Below are 15231 nucleotides of genomic sequence, written 5' to 3'. Positions count from 1 at the left end.
GAGAATGTATCAGTTGTTTGTTGCTTCTGATTGCTCATTAGAATTTGTTTTATGGATAGAGGATTATATAATTTCAAAATTATTAGAGGCCTGGTAGTGCATGAGATTTAGAGTCAAATAGGCTTGGTCGGGGTCCTTTTTTAGCATTGTGGCCTTGGGCAATTTAACATCTCTGAGCTGCTTTTGGCTTCCCAATAAAATTAAATACCTACTCTCTTACCTCCTTTGGTGGTGGTAAAGATCCAATGCAAAGAGCCTGCTGAGGAACTTTTCAACCTGTATCTTATTGAACAAGTACTTTTATTATCACCCTTGCTGTCTTCCTGGAAGTCACAAACCGATGGCCATGGGGTTAGATCTCACTGTCAGCTATGTTTTTCTCTGGGCTATTTTTTTTTTTTAAGTTTTAAAGTATTCTTGAAAATTCAAAAGAGCTGACAACACAGGGCACACAAATCCTTATGGTGCTAAATCTACAGAAACTCAGTAACTGCTGTCTCTTTTAGACAGTGTATGTGCCCTTAAGTTTGTTATTCCTTAATGTTTAGGCTATGTTCTTTGCTCCCATTCATTACTTGACTGACCTCTAAAAATATTTGAGTTTGGGGACTCTGGTCTCCTTCAAGTGCCCCTAACCTTAACCTCACAACTGTTAATTACCAGTCCAGGGTTATTTTGGAAAGCTCTGTTTGGTATAAATGTTTTCCTTCTGTTGGGGACATCTGTCATCTTATAGCTTCTACCCACTGGCTCTAGTTCAGCCTTCTGAAGCAAATGCACATTAAGACTGTTTCCTCTTCTATGTGACAGCTTCTCTCAGACTTGAACACAGGGACCATCTGTGTGCCACATAGAGAATATAAACACAGGTTCCCAGTTCATTGTGGTTCTTCTTACCCAAGAGACTCTTAGGCCAGGTGTTCTGACCAAACGTATTGATCTGGCTTCCAGAGCCACTCACTGATTTTGTTCTCGATTTATTGACTAAAGTTAGGATATGCCTCAGTTTTTCACATTAAAGAAAATGCACCATTATAAAGCTGACCCACTGCTTCCACAAATTTTAAGATAAATACATCTGGCTCTAGAAGGGTTTGATGGTGCTTTCAAAAAAGTTTTGCAGTCCTAGTTTTAATATTAAAATGTCTCAAATGTTTTTAATTTTGAAACTTTTTAGTTTCCAAAAAATTGCCTTTAAAAGATAAAAGTGATATTCTATATCTGTAATAATGCAACAGAAGTTATATATTGTGTTGTCACCTTCCCTCTTTCCTCATTCTTTCCTCCCAGAAATACCCATTTGTACCAGCTTGGTCTCCTTCAAGAAATTCTACCTGTTACCTGTTTTGTGTGTGTGTGTGTGTGTCTGTGTGTCTGTGTGTCTGTGTGTGTATAACCATATAGACATGTATAGATAAATCAATATTATATTTATCAGTTAAATAGAATTTTTTCATTTTTCACAGATGGGATCATACCATGGTTTTCTGCTTCATTTCACACAAGGATTAATCTCAAACACTTTTCCATTTTTCCATATCAGTAATATACCTCATTCCTTTAAATGTTGAATCACTTTACTCAAATAATATTATTTTATTGGCTCCTAGAATTGGAAGAGACCTTAAAATTTGTCTCTTCCAACCTTCCTGGCAGTGAAGGAATTCCTTTTACAACATTCCCAGCAAACAGTCTGCTTGAGCTCAAATCCTTCCAGCTAGTTGGCGCTTACTGTCTGCAGAGGCTGAACATTCCTCTGTGTGAATGGCTATGATTCGTTGAGGGTTTTCCCTCATATTAAACTGGAATAATAAAAATAATTTTCTCAATTTTTCTTAAATCTTTAGTGTCAAATAAGAATAAAAAAAAAAGAGTGTGTAAAAAAATAATATTAGGATGTTTACCTAATGATGCCATAACTTCCTGGTGCTTTACCATGTGAATTGGTAAGAAAGTCACTGCTCTAATGTGACTATACCTGTGACCTTTCACCAAACCACACCTCCACGTATTACGCAGATTTCTCATCCCTCGTCATCCAGGTTAAATTGATCAGGACACACCATAGCCTCCCAAGGTCCTGCCATTTTGTTCTCAGAACTGAAAGTTTCCCAGACACAGTCTGAATGTAATAGAGAGTAAATCAGATTCCCTTGGCGACCACATCCTGGGGATGCAGGGTAAAAAGGGAGAAAGTGCTATTGAACATGGATTGATGGTCAATCCTTAGGCAGAATGGAAATAAAGTTTATTATATGTGTGAAAGCAACCAGAGACTAATGTGAAATAGGTTGGCAGGGTTCCGGCCTTAAATCAGCATTAAAACCACTTTGTAGTTGACAGTTTGATTGCATTGACTCCCACTGGGTAAACTGAATTGTGGCAAAATGACATTTCAAACCTTCTGTCTGATGTTGAGAGGATGTTTGGAACCAGTTTTCACAGGCTTTGGCTGATTTATAGTGGGTACTAAATTCACTAAATTCTCAAAGAAGACAGTTGTCAAAATCATTGACTCCCCTGAAGAATTATGACTCCATGACCTCCCTCTCTTCGCCACAGATGAGATGGTTAATTGATGTTCTTTCTCCCTCTCCTTTACAGAATCACTTCCTACTCGGCCACCTACTTTTCCTCCAACGATTCCACCAGCAAAAGAAGGTAAAAGAATTATACAATCATGATGTGATTTTAGGTTTTGGATTTCTGTTGGTATTGTTTGCTTGTTCATTTAAAAACCAAGGTATTAATGGAAGATATTTTCTCCTTAATACAAATGCTTATCAAACCCTTATGGGGTACAACTTTGCAATGAGTAGTAAATAAGACATAGAGATCTAATATGCAGTGTAATGAATACAGGCAGCAATATTTTACTATAATTATGTGATGCAATAGAGATGCTAAATGTCACTACATCAACAATATTACAGTATATAAATGTATCAAATTAATAGGTTGTACACTTTAACTTTATGCAGTGTATATGTCAAATATATTCAACAAAAATTCATCTAATAGTAGACTCTGTACACACAGAATAAATTTTCTGACAGAATTTCTTCATATTTATTTCATCAAAAATAGAGTAGTACATGTTTACCAAGGAAGAGTAGTTACATAATTTATGAGTGAGAATGTAGTTTATAATTCTGTAGACAAGGGTAACAGTGTTCCAGTTTACCTCCAAATGCCTCTCCCAGTTGTTTCTTTCTATCTTCATCACAAGAGTTTCTCATCACCTCTTACTTGAGCCATTAAGGTAACTTTCTAAAAACCTTTCAAACACAGTAGTGATCATTAATTTTTTTTATTCCATTAATGAACATTTATTAACCCTACTGTTCATTCTCAAAGCTCTTATGCCAGGTACTTGGAGTACAATAACAATCTATGATTACTGCTCTCTGCTTATTTTCAGTATTGCAAGAGACATAGGTGTTTGCCTAGGTAATTACCAGCCAAGAAAATGAGTTAAAAAGTGGAGATTATACTATGGTGGCCCAGAAATGAAAACAGTTAATGCTGCTGCAGGTTAATTACCTGTAAAGGAGGAGGAGGAATTTGATTTACATTTTGAAGAATGAGTTTTACAAGTAAATAATGGAGAGACAAGCACTCGAAGTCATGGAGTGATCTAAGCACGTAATGTGTTTGGGGAACCATAAGCACTTTAGTGTGACCCATAGAGAAAGGTGAAGATAGAGTGATGAAGTGGTTTGTGTGCCTGAATAAGGAGGCTGGGCTTTATCCTGTAAGACATGGTATGCCATGAGGAGTTTTATGAAGGGAGGGTGACCTGCAGAAATCTATGTTTAAGAAAGATAACCTTGGTGAAATGGGGAGGAGGGATTAGGGCAGGAGAGGATAAAGCTAGAACACATAGTTGGAAGGTTGTTTTGGAAGACTTCTTCCATTTACCATGCATTTTAAAGTACCTAGTACGTACCAGAGATACAAAGAAAAATAAGTTGTTCCCACCTTTCAGAGTGTTAGCAGACATATGGTCCATGCCAAAAGTTCCTTCATATTTGGTCCTGTCCAAAACAATTTGGCATGGACCAAATATGCTCATAACATTTTGGATAGGATCAAATTTCAAGAACCTGTTGGTGTAGACCAAATGTCTTATCAACGTTTCGGACAGGACCAAATGTCCTGCAAGGGACAGGAACATAGTCAGAGGGATCTGATGCTGGAGAGTGTAAGGATCAAGGAAACAAAGAGGTAATGAGAAACTGTACAAAAATAAAGCTCGACATCCTTCCTAGCATACCAGGCAAAGTCTTCAATGGTCAACCTATGTTGTGGTATCATGTCCCAGACTATATTAGTTAACAGCACAGTTGTATAACTCCGGGTTCCGCATACATGCCTTATGCTATCCTGCATCTTTTAATGCTATTTGTTCTACCTGGAATGCCAGACTCTTTCTTCTTCCATCTTTATATCTAGCTTTTTCTAGTCTAACTATTTATGATGATTTTCACTATTGGAACTGGAAACAGAATCCTAATTGATGAATTTCTCAGACATTCCTGATACAGATATTACAGGACTCTCTGAGGTCAGAATATTTTTATTTATAGCAGAACATGAGTATCATGCAGTCAACATTCATGAATGCTCATGGGAGACGTGATTTGGAAGGGTCTATGAGGGTGAGGATTGACAATGTAGGAACATTTTTCCTGTAGTTTTCATCATGATGGTTTTAGAGAGTGGGGCTTCTGCAACTTGAATGCATTATTCATCTTAGTTTCTATTTGTCCTGGCTGTATTTAATTTAAAAGCTTGTAAATTTTTATTATTCAAGTGATATTGAGTATTTATTAAAGAAACATTAAGAAACAGAAAAGAGAATGAGGTTGCTGGTGGGGGTTGAGGAAAGAGAAACCAAGGGAGAGAGTGTAAGCCAGAGAGGGGAGAGGGACAGAGCAGGGGAGAGAAAGAGAGAGAAAGAGAGAGAGAGGGAGAGAGAGAGAGAAGTGCTGCAAGCTTCATCTTTGAGAGGAGGGGGAAAAAAAAAACCTCAGCGGCAGTTTTGTGTTACTGTGTCTGGCTTAAAGAAGAAAATTCTGGACATCCAGGCTGAAAAAAATCAAAGCTCAGTGGAGACTACTTCTATCAAGAGAATTCTATGATCTGAGAATGGGTTGGATCAGTACAGGTGGTTTGAGAAGACACTGATGAGGACCATGGAAACATAGGAGAGGACGAGCGGCTTCTCTGCTTCCTTTCAACAGAGCTCTAGGCACCACAGGGCCACATAAGGAGGGTGAGGTTCCTGGAGTGGACTATATTTTCATCACTGTTGAAGATTTTATGGAATTGGAGAAAAGTGGTGCTCTCCTACAGAGTGGGACTTATGAAGACAGACCTTCAAGATGACGGAGGAATAAGATGTGGAGATCAACTTCCTCCCCACAAATACATCAGAAATACAGCTACATGTGGAACAACTCCTACAGAACACCTACTAAACGCTGGCAGAAGGCCTCAGATTTCCCAAAAGGGAACAGATGCCCTCAGGAGACCTACACGCAGAGGCGGGGCCAAATCCAAAGCTGAACCCCGGGAGCTGTGTGATCAAAGAAGAGAAAGGGAGATCTCTCCCAGCAGCCTCAGGAGCAACGGATTAAATCTCCATGATGAACTTGATGTACCCTGCATCTCTGGAATACCTGAATAAACAATGAATCATCCCTAAATTGAGGCGGTGAACTATGGGAGCAACTGTAGACGTGGGGTTTGCTTTCTGCATCTAATTTGTTTCTGGTTGTATGTTTATCTTAGTTTAGTATTTAGAGTTTATTATCACTGGTAGATTTGTTTATTGATTTGGTTGCTCTCTTCCTTTTTTTTTTAATATAATAATGTATATATTTTTTTCCTTTTTTCCCTTTTTGTGAGTGTGTATGTGTATGCTTCTTTCTGTGATTTTGTCTGTATAGCACTGCTTTTACCATTTGTCCTAGGGTTCTGTCTGTCCGTTTTTTTTTTTATTTATATAAATTTATTTATTTATTTTTGGCTGCTTTGGGTCTTCGTTACTGTGCGCAGGCTTTCTCTAGTGTGGCGAGCAGGGGCTACTCTTCGTTGTGATGCGTGGGCTTCTCATTGCAGTGGCTTCTCTTGTTGCAGAGCATGGTCTCCAGGCACACAGGCCTGGCGCACATGCTTCAGTAGTTGTGGCTCGTGGGCTGTAGAGCGCAGGCTTAGTAGTTGTGGCGCACGGGATTAGTTGCTCCGCGGCATGTGGGATCTTCCCAGAGCAGGGATCAAACCCGTGCCCCTGCATTGGCAGGTGGATTCTTAACCACTGCACCACCAGGGAAGTCCTGTCTGTCCGTTTTTTTTGTTTGTTTTGTTTTGTTTTTTAGTATACTTTTTAGCGCTTGTTAGAATTGGTGGATTTGTTTTTTGGTTTGGTTGCTCGCTTCTTTCTTTCTTTATTACTTTTGATTTTTATTTAAATAACTATTTTATTTTATTTTATTGTTTTTTTCTCCCTTTTCTTCTGAGCCGTGTGGCTGACAGGGTCTTGGTGCTCTGGCCGGGTGTCAGGCCTGTGCCTCTGAGGTGGGAGACCTGAGTGCAGGACATTGGTCCACCAGAGACCTCCCAAATCCACATAATATCAAATGGAGAAAGGTCTCCCAGAGATCTCCATCTCAACACTAAGACCCAGCTCCCCTCAACGAACAGCAAGCTACAATTCTGGACAGCCTATGCAAACAACTCGCAAGACAGGAACACAACCCCACCCATTAACAGAGAGGCTGCATAAAATCATAATAAGGTCACAGACACCCCAAAACACAACACCAGATGCAGTCCTGCCCACCAGGAAGACAAGATCCAGCCTCATCCACCAGAACACAGGGACAAGTCCCCACCATCAGGAAGCCTACACAACCCACTAAACCAATCTTAGTCCCTCGGGGCAAACACCAAAAACAACAGGAATTACGAACCTGCAGCCTGCAAAAAAGGACACTCCAAACACAGTAAGTTAAGCAAAATGAGAAGACAGAGAAACACAGGGCAGGTGAAGGTGCAAGGTAAAAACCCACCAGACCAAACAAATGAAGAGGAAATAGACAGTATACCTGAAAAAGAATTCAGAGTAATGATAGTAAAGATGATCCAAAATCTTGAAAATAGAATAGAGGAAATATAAGAAATGTTTAACAAGGACCTAGAAGAACTAAAGAGCAAACAAACAATGATGAACAACACAATAAATGAAATTAAAAATTTTCTAGAAGGAATCAATAGCAGAATAACTGAGGGAGAAGAACAGATAAGTGACCTGGAAGATAAAATAGTGGAAATAACTACCACAGAGCAGAATAAAGAAAAAAAATGAAAAGAATTGAGGACAGTTTCAGAGACCTCTGGGACAACATTAAACACACCAACATTCGAATTATAGGAGTCCCACAAGAAGAAGAGAAAAAGAAAGGGACTGAGAATGCATTAGAAGAGATTATAGTTGAAAGTTTCCCTAATATGGGAAAGGAAATAGTCAATCAAGTCCAGGAAGCGCAGAGAGTCCCATACAGGATATATCCAAGGAGAAACACGCCAAGACACATATTAATCAAACTATCAAAAATTAAATACAAAAAAAAAATTTTTAAAGCAGGAAGGGAAAAACAACAACTAACATAAAAGGGAATCCCCATAAGGTTAACAGCTAATATTTCAGCAGAAACTCTGCAAGCCAGAGGGAGTGGCAGGACATATTTAAAGTGATGAAAGGGAAAAACCTACAGCCAAGATTACTCTACCCAGCAAGGATCTCGTTCAGATTTGACGGAGAAATTAAAACCTTTACAGACAAGCAAAAGCTAAGATAATTCAGCACCACCAATCCAGCTTTACTACAAATGCTAAAGGAACTTCTCTAGGCAGGAAACACAAGAGAAGGAAAACACCTACAAAAACAAACCCAAAACAATTAAGAAAATGGGAATAGGAACATGCATATCGATAATTACCTTAAATGTAAATGGATTAAATGCTCCAACCAAAAGACATAGACTGGCTGAATGGATACAAAAACAAGACCTGCATATCTGTCTACAAGAGACCCACTTCCGACCTAGGGATACATACAGACTGAAAGTGAGGGGATGGAAAAAGATATTCCATGCAAATGGGAATCAAAAGAAAGCTGGAGTGGCAATTCTCATATCAGACAAAATAGACTTTAAAAAAAAGACCATTACAAGAGACCAAGAAGGACAATACATAATGATCAAGGGATCAATCCAAGACGAACATAAAACAATAGTAAGTATTTATGCAGCCAACACAGGAGCACCTCAATACATAAGGCAAATGTTAACGGCCGTAAAAGGGGAAATTGACAGTAACACAATAATAGTAGGGGAGTTAAACACCCCACTTTCACCAATGGACAGATCATCCAAAATGAAAATAATTAAGGAAACAGAAGCATTAAATGATACATAAAACAAGATGGACTTAATTGATATTTATAGGACATTCCATCCCAAAACAACAGAATACACTTTCCTCTCAAGTGCTCATGGAACATTCTCCATGATAGATCATATCTCGGGTAAAAAATGAAGCCTTGGTAAATTTAAGAAAACTGAAATCATATCAAGTATCTTTTCCGACCACAATGCTCTGAGACTAGATATCAATTACAGGAAAATAATCTGTTAAAAATGCAAACACATGGAGGCTAAACAATACACTACTGAATAAGCAAGAGATCACTGAAGAAATCAAAAAATACCTAGAAACAAATGACAATGAAATCACGACAACCCAAAACCTATGGGATGCAGCAAAAGCAGTTCTAAGAGGGAAGTTTATAGCAATACAATCCTACCTCAAGAAACAAGAAACATCTCAAATAAACAACCTAACCTTACACCTAAAGCAATTAGAGAAAGAAGAACAAAAAAACCCCAAAGTTAGCAGAAGGAAAGAAATCATAAAGATCAGATCAGAAATAAATGAAACAGAAATGAAGGAAACGAAGCAAAGATCAATAAAACTAAAAGCTGGTTCTTTGAGAAGATAAACAAAATTGATAAAACATTAGCCAGACTCATCAAGAAAAAAAGGGAGAAGACTCAAATCAACAGAATTAAAAATGAAAAAGGAGAAGTAACAACTGACACTGCAGAAGTACAAAGGATCATGAGAGAGTATCACAAACAACTATATGCCAATAAAATGGACAACCTGGAAGAAATGGAAAATTCTTAGAAAAGCACAACCTTCCGAGACTGAACCAGGAAGAAATAGAAAATATAAACAGACCAATCACAAGTACTGAAATTGAAACTGTGATTAAAAATCTACCAACAAACAAAAGCCCAGGACCAGATGGCTTCACAGGCGAATTCTATCAAACATTTACAGAAGAGCTAAAACCTATCCTTGTCAAACACTTCCAAAATATAGCAGAGGGAGGAACACTCCCAAACTCATTCTACGAGGCCACCATCACCCTGATGCCAAAACCAGACAAAGATGTCACAAAGAAAGAAAACTACAGGCCAATATCACTGATGAACATACATGCAAAAATCCTCAACAAAATACTAGCAAACAGAATCCAACAGCGCATACACCATGATCAAGTGGGGTTTATCCCAGGAATGCAGGGATTCTTCAATATAAGGAAATCAATCAGTGTGATAAACCATATTAACAAACTAAAGGAGAGAAACCATATGATCATCTCAGTAGATGCAGAAAAAGCTTTCGACAAAATTCAACACCCATTTATGATAAAAACCCTCCAGAAAGTAGGCATAGAGGGAACTTACCTCAACATAATAAAGGCCATGTATGACAAACCCACAGCCAACATCATCCTCAATGGTGAAAAACTGAAACCATTTCCTCTAAGATCAGGAACAAGACAAGGTTGTCCACTCTCACCACTATTATTCAACATATTTATGGAAGTTTTAGTCACAGCAATCAGAGAAGAAAAAGAAATAAAAGGAATCCAAATTGGAAAAGAAGAAGTAAAGCTGTCATTGTTTGCAGATGACATGATAGTATACATAGAGAATCCTAAAGATGCTACCAGAAAACTACCAGAGCTAATCAATGAATTTGGTAAAGTAGCAGGATACAAAATTGGTGCACAGAAATCTCTTGCATTCCTATACACTAATGATGAAAAATCGGAAAGAGAAATTAATGAAACACTCCCATTTACCACTGCAGCAAAAAGAATAAAATACCTAGGAATAAACCTACCTAAGGAGACAAAAACCTGTGTGCAGAAAACTATAAGACACTGATCAAAGAAATTAAAGATGATACAAACAGATGGAGAGATATACCATGTTCTTGGATTGGAAGAATCAACATTGTAAAAATGACTATACTACCCAAAGCAATCTACAGATTCCATGCAATCCCTATCAAGCTACCAGTGGCATTTTTCACAGAACTAGAACAAAAAATTTCACAATTTGTATGGAAACACAAAAGACCCTGAATAGCCAAAGCAATCTTGAGAAAGAAAAACGGAGCTGGAGGAATCAGGCTCCTGGACTTCAGACTCTACTACAAAGCTACAGTAATCAAGACAGTATGGTACTGGCCAAAAACAGAAATATAGATCAGTGGAACAGGATAGAAAGGCCAGAGATAAACCCATGCACATATGGTCACCTTATTTTTGATAAAGGAGGCAAGAATATACAATGGAGAAAAGGCAGCCTCTTCAGTAAGTGGTGCTGGGAAAACTGGACAGCTACATGTAAAAGAATGAAACTAGAACATTCCCTAACACTATACACAAAAATAAACTCTAAATGGATTAAAGACCTAAATGTAAGGCCAGACACTATAAAACTCTCAGAGGAAAACATAGGCAGAACACTCTATGACATAAATCACAGCAAGAACCTTTTTGACCCATCTCCTAGCAAAATGGAAATAAAAACAAAACTAAACAAATGGGAACTAATGAAACTTAAAAGCTTTTGCACAGCAAAGGAAACTTAAACAAGACGAAAAGACAACCCTCGGAACAGGAGAAAATATTTGCAAATGAAGCAACTGACAAAGGATTAATCTCCAAAATTTACAAGCAGCTCATGCAGCTCAATTATCAGAAAAACAACAACCCAATCTAAAAATGGGCAGAAGACCTAAATAGACATTTCTCCAAAGAAGATATACAGATTCCCAACAAACACATGAAAGGATGCTCCACATCACTAATCATTCAAGAAATGCAAATCAAAACTACAATGAGGTATCACCTCACACCAGGCAGAATGGCCATCATCAAGAAATCTACAGGGGCTTCCCTGGTGGCGCAGTGGTTGAGAATCTGCCTGCTAATGCAGGGGACACGGGTTCGAGCCCTGGTCTGGGAAGATCCCACATGCCGCGGAGCAACTGGGCCCGTGAGCCACAACTACTGAGCCTGCGCGTCTGGAGCCTATGCTCCGCAACAAGAGAGGCCGCGATAGTGAAGAGGCCCGTGCACCGCGATGAAGAGTGGCTCCCGCTTGCCGCAACTAGAGGAAGCCCTCGCACAGAAACGAAGACCCAACACAGCCAAAAATAAATATAAAAATAAATAAATAAATAAAAGCCTTCCCTAAATTAAAAAAAAAAAAAAAATTAAAAAAAAAAAGAAATCTACAAACAATAAATGCTGGAGAGGGTGTGGAGAAAAGGGAACCCTCTTGCACTGTTGGTGGGAATGTAAATTGATACAGCCACTATGGAGAACTGTATGGAGGTTCCTTAAAAAACTAAAAATAGAACTACTGTACAACCCAGCACTACCACTACTGGGCATACATATATCCTGAGAAAACCATAATTCAGCAAGAGTCATGTACCACAATGTTCTTTGCAGCTCTATTTACAATAGCCAGGACATGGAAGCAACCTAAGTGTCCATCGACAGATGAATGGATAAAGAAGATGTGGCACATATATACAGTGGAATATTTCTCAGCCTTAAGAAGAAATGAAATTGAGTTATTTTTAGTGAGGTGGATGGACCTAGAGTCTGTCATACAGAGTGAAGTAAGTCAGAAAGAGAAAAATAAATATCGTATGCTAACACATATATATGGAATCTAAAAAAAGAAAAATGGTTCTGAAGAACCTAGGCCCAAGACAGGGATAAAGACGCAGACGTAGAGAATGGACTTGAGGATATGGGGAGGGGGAAGGGTAAGCTGAAATGAAGTGAGAGAGTGGCACGGACTTATATATACTAACAAATGTAAAATAGATAGCTAGTGGGAAGCAGCCGCATAGCACAAGGAGATCAGCTTGGTGCTTTGTGACCACCTAGAGGGGTGGGATAGGGAGGGTGGAAGGGAGATGCAAGGGGGAGGAGATATGGGGATATATTCATATGTATAGCTGATTCACTTTTTTATAAAGCAGAAACTAACACACCATTGTAAAGCAATTATACTCCAATAAAGATGTTTAAAAAAAAAGAAACAGAAAAGAGTACAAAGAAGAAAATTAAAAACACAATTTCATATCCCAGGGGTAATTCCTTCCTGTATTTTGATGTATGTTCTTTTTTTTTCTTTGTTGTATTAAGTAAGTTTTTCAATTTGTGTATATTTTCAAATAGATTTTGCTCTCATTTCAAAGGTAAAACCTAATCTAGATTTTATCTTTCCTTGAAAACAGAGCACCAGGTTTTCTTTTGTAAGCTTATAATTATCAGATCTTGTGGTCCCTTTCAGCTTTAAATTCAAACCATAAATATGTAAAATTTTATACATCATGGAACTCATGAGAACAACCTCACCAAATCCTTATTGTCCCTGGAGTCCTAACTGAGAGATGATTTATTTTACATCGTAAATAGCTTTAAGGGAATAAAGTCAAGTAAATTTTTTTTTTCTAAAGAAAGGTGAAAGGTACATTAGCTCACAGAATATTTGTGTGCAAATGGCCCAAGATGAAAAGATTCAGATTATTAAAGACTAAATTGTTTTTTCATCATAAAACAGAGTTAACCACTGTGGTCTACACTAATGAAGGGGAAGAGAGGCATAGATAATCTGAAACAGCACGTGATACAAGACTATTAAAAAATGCTTTCAGTGGAATAGGTTTTTGTTAATGTGTTTTTTGCTTGTTTTTTAACACTGATACCAGTATTACCTAGTGATAAAAGTTTCCCTGAGCTAGCATAATGTGCATTTCTTGATATGCATCACTGGGTGTCAGAAGGGCATAGACAGGATTTTTGAGCAAGGCTGGAATTAAAGTTTGCTTATGGCCTCAGTCCAAATGCATATCAAGTTTTAGATTAATCTGCTTTCATTGTGTGGTATGCCTTCCTCCTGGAAGCTGAATCTCTCTCACATTGTTAATTCAATAAGCAGAGGGCAGGGTGCACAGAGTGGTAGCTTGGATTTCCTTCTAATCAGTAGGCACTAGAGTGTTTGCTGATGCTTCTGTCTCTAAATCACTTTAGTTCTACATTTTTCATTCTTCCCATTTCTCTTCTTTGGGGCTGAGATTGGTAGATTTTTTTCTCTTTAATTCCACACATTTGATTAAAGCTTCTTTGTCATGACTAGGAAACTTGGGTATAGGAGAGCCATGATGGTCAGGGGCAAGAGGTTGGAGTAAGATGTATATCTTTCCTTTGGGCTGTAGCTACCAGAGGGAAACCATTATCTGCTTTGTTGGTGTCATAACTACTGTGTTTTCCCCTTCTCCCTGATTCAAAATTCATTCTTGGTCTCCAGTATGTAAAGCTGCCAAAGCCGACCTGGTGTTTATGGTGGATGGATCCTGGAGTATTGGTGATGAAAATTTCAATAAGATCATTAACTTCCTGTATAGCACTGTTGGAGCTCTGGACAAGATAGGTGCAGATGGAACTCAAGTAAGGCTGATAGATCAATCATTAATTCATTCTATGCATAAAAAATTATTCCAAGCTGTTATTATGGCTACTTGTGAGGGAATATGGGTAAAGAACTATCCTGATTGGATCCAACCCTAAATGAGAGTATAGACAAGTCTGAGTTTAGAAGCAGCTTACTGGTGTGTGACAGAGCTTGAGAAGATGCTAATCCTTAAAAGCGCTTGAGTTCAGCAAACTAAGACAGGTTAGAATGGCCATGTCAGCAGATGTGTCTTCTATATACTAGGATAGAGTATCTCTCTAAAGGAACATCCAATATTTTCTTTGCCCTCGAGGATGTTAAAATCTTGAAAGAGAGAGGTCATCATCACAAATTACTACAGAACAAGTAGAACATAGAAAACTAATTTATTCATTCAACAAACATTTATTGAGAATTTATTTTGGTTAAGTACAGTACTGTCATAATGGGTATGACAGACATGTCCCTAATTTCATGTTGCTCATATTCTTAAAGGTAGGGAGAGGAGGAGGATGAGAGACAGATACAAATTGGCAAACAAATAAATTCACAAGGTAGGGATGCGAGCTTTCAAACTGAGATTTAAATTTACCAAAGTTTATTTTAAATTGCGTGATCCACAGTCTTCTTTGAGGAGGTGGCTTCTGAACTGAGATGTGAATGATGCTGAGAAGATTTGAAAGTAGAATTTCCAGACAGGGAAAGTAGTAAGTGCAGAGGGCCTAAGTCGAGAATGAGTTTTGAGGCTTCAGGTGCTAAAACTTGGGGCTGGAATATAGTGGATGAGCATGTGGGGGGCTGGGGGGAGAAGAAGAGGTGGAAGAAGTAGACAGAGCTAGATCACCTTGAGTCTTATGACCCACTGAAGAAGTTGGGTATCATCCTAAATACAATGGGAAGCCACTGGGAAGTTTTAAGGAGAGAAGATCTGATATGCTTTTTTAAAAAGATCATTCTGACTGCTTCGTGGAGTGTGAGTACTAATAAAGGTGAGAGTGGAAGTGGAGAGACCACCTGGGCTGCTGCTCTCATGGTCCAACACAGAGGTGATGGAGGCCTGGGCTAGGGTGGTAGCAATGAGATGCACCAAAGTGAACAGATTGCAAATATGTCTTGGAAGAATGGCTGAGAAAACTTGGATGTAAGAGGAACCAGAAGAGAAGAATAGATAAAATGCTCAGGCATTTCAGGGAGGGAGAAATTTGTTTTGAATAGAGGTTTCCTAAAGATGACGACATTTGCAATAGACCTTGATAAGCTGGTAGCAATTGAAGGCTCATAAAGCCAAAAAGAAGCCCTTTCATAATTCTGAAAAACAAACAAAAAA

The 15231-nt window shown here is 38.4% G+C and overlaps 1 protein-coding gene across 5 annotated transcripts in view; it reads left to right on the top strand.

The window, feature by feature from the left end:
* COL14A1 (collagen type XIV alpha 1 chain) overlaps positions 1 to 15231 on the top strand; it is a 241550-nt gene that overhangs the window by 129977 nt on the left and 96342 nt on the right. For all 5 annotated transcript variants that reach the window (XM_036829890.1, XM_036829894.1, XM_036829891.1 and 2 more), the window contains exons 25-26: positions 2605 to 2661; positions 13761 to 13900. In XM_036829890.1, the coding sequence (XP_036685785.1) occupies positions 2605 to 2661; positions 13761 to 13900 (197 nt within the window). The remainder of the gene's footprint in view (positions 1 to 2604; positions 2662 to 13760; positions 13901 to 15231) is intronic.

Source organism: Balaenoptera musculus, chromosome 17, assembly GCF_009873245.2.
Source record: "Balaenoptera musculus isolate JJ_BM4_2016_0621 chromosome 17, mBalMus1.pri.v3, whole genome shotgun sequence".
In the NCBI taxonomy this organism is placed as follows: domain Eukaryota; kingdom Metazoa; phylum Chordata; class Mammalia; order Artiodactyla; family Balaenopteridae; genus Balaenoptera; species Balaenoptera musculus.
This window is presented reverse-complemented; position numbering and strand designations above follow the sequence as displayed.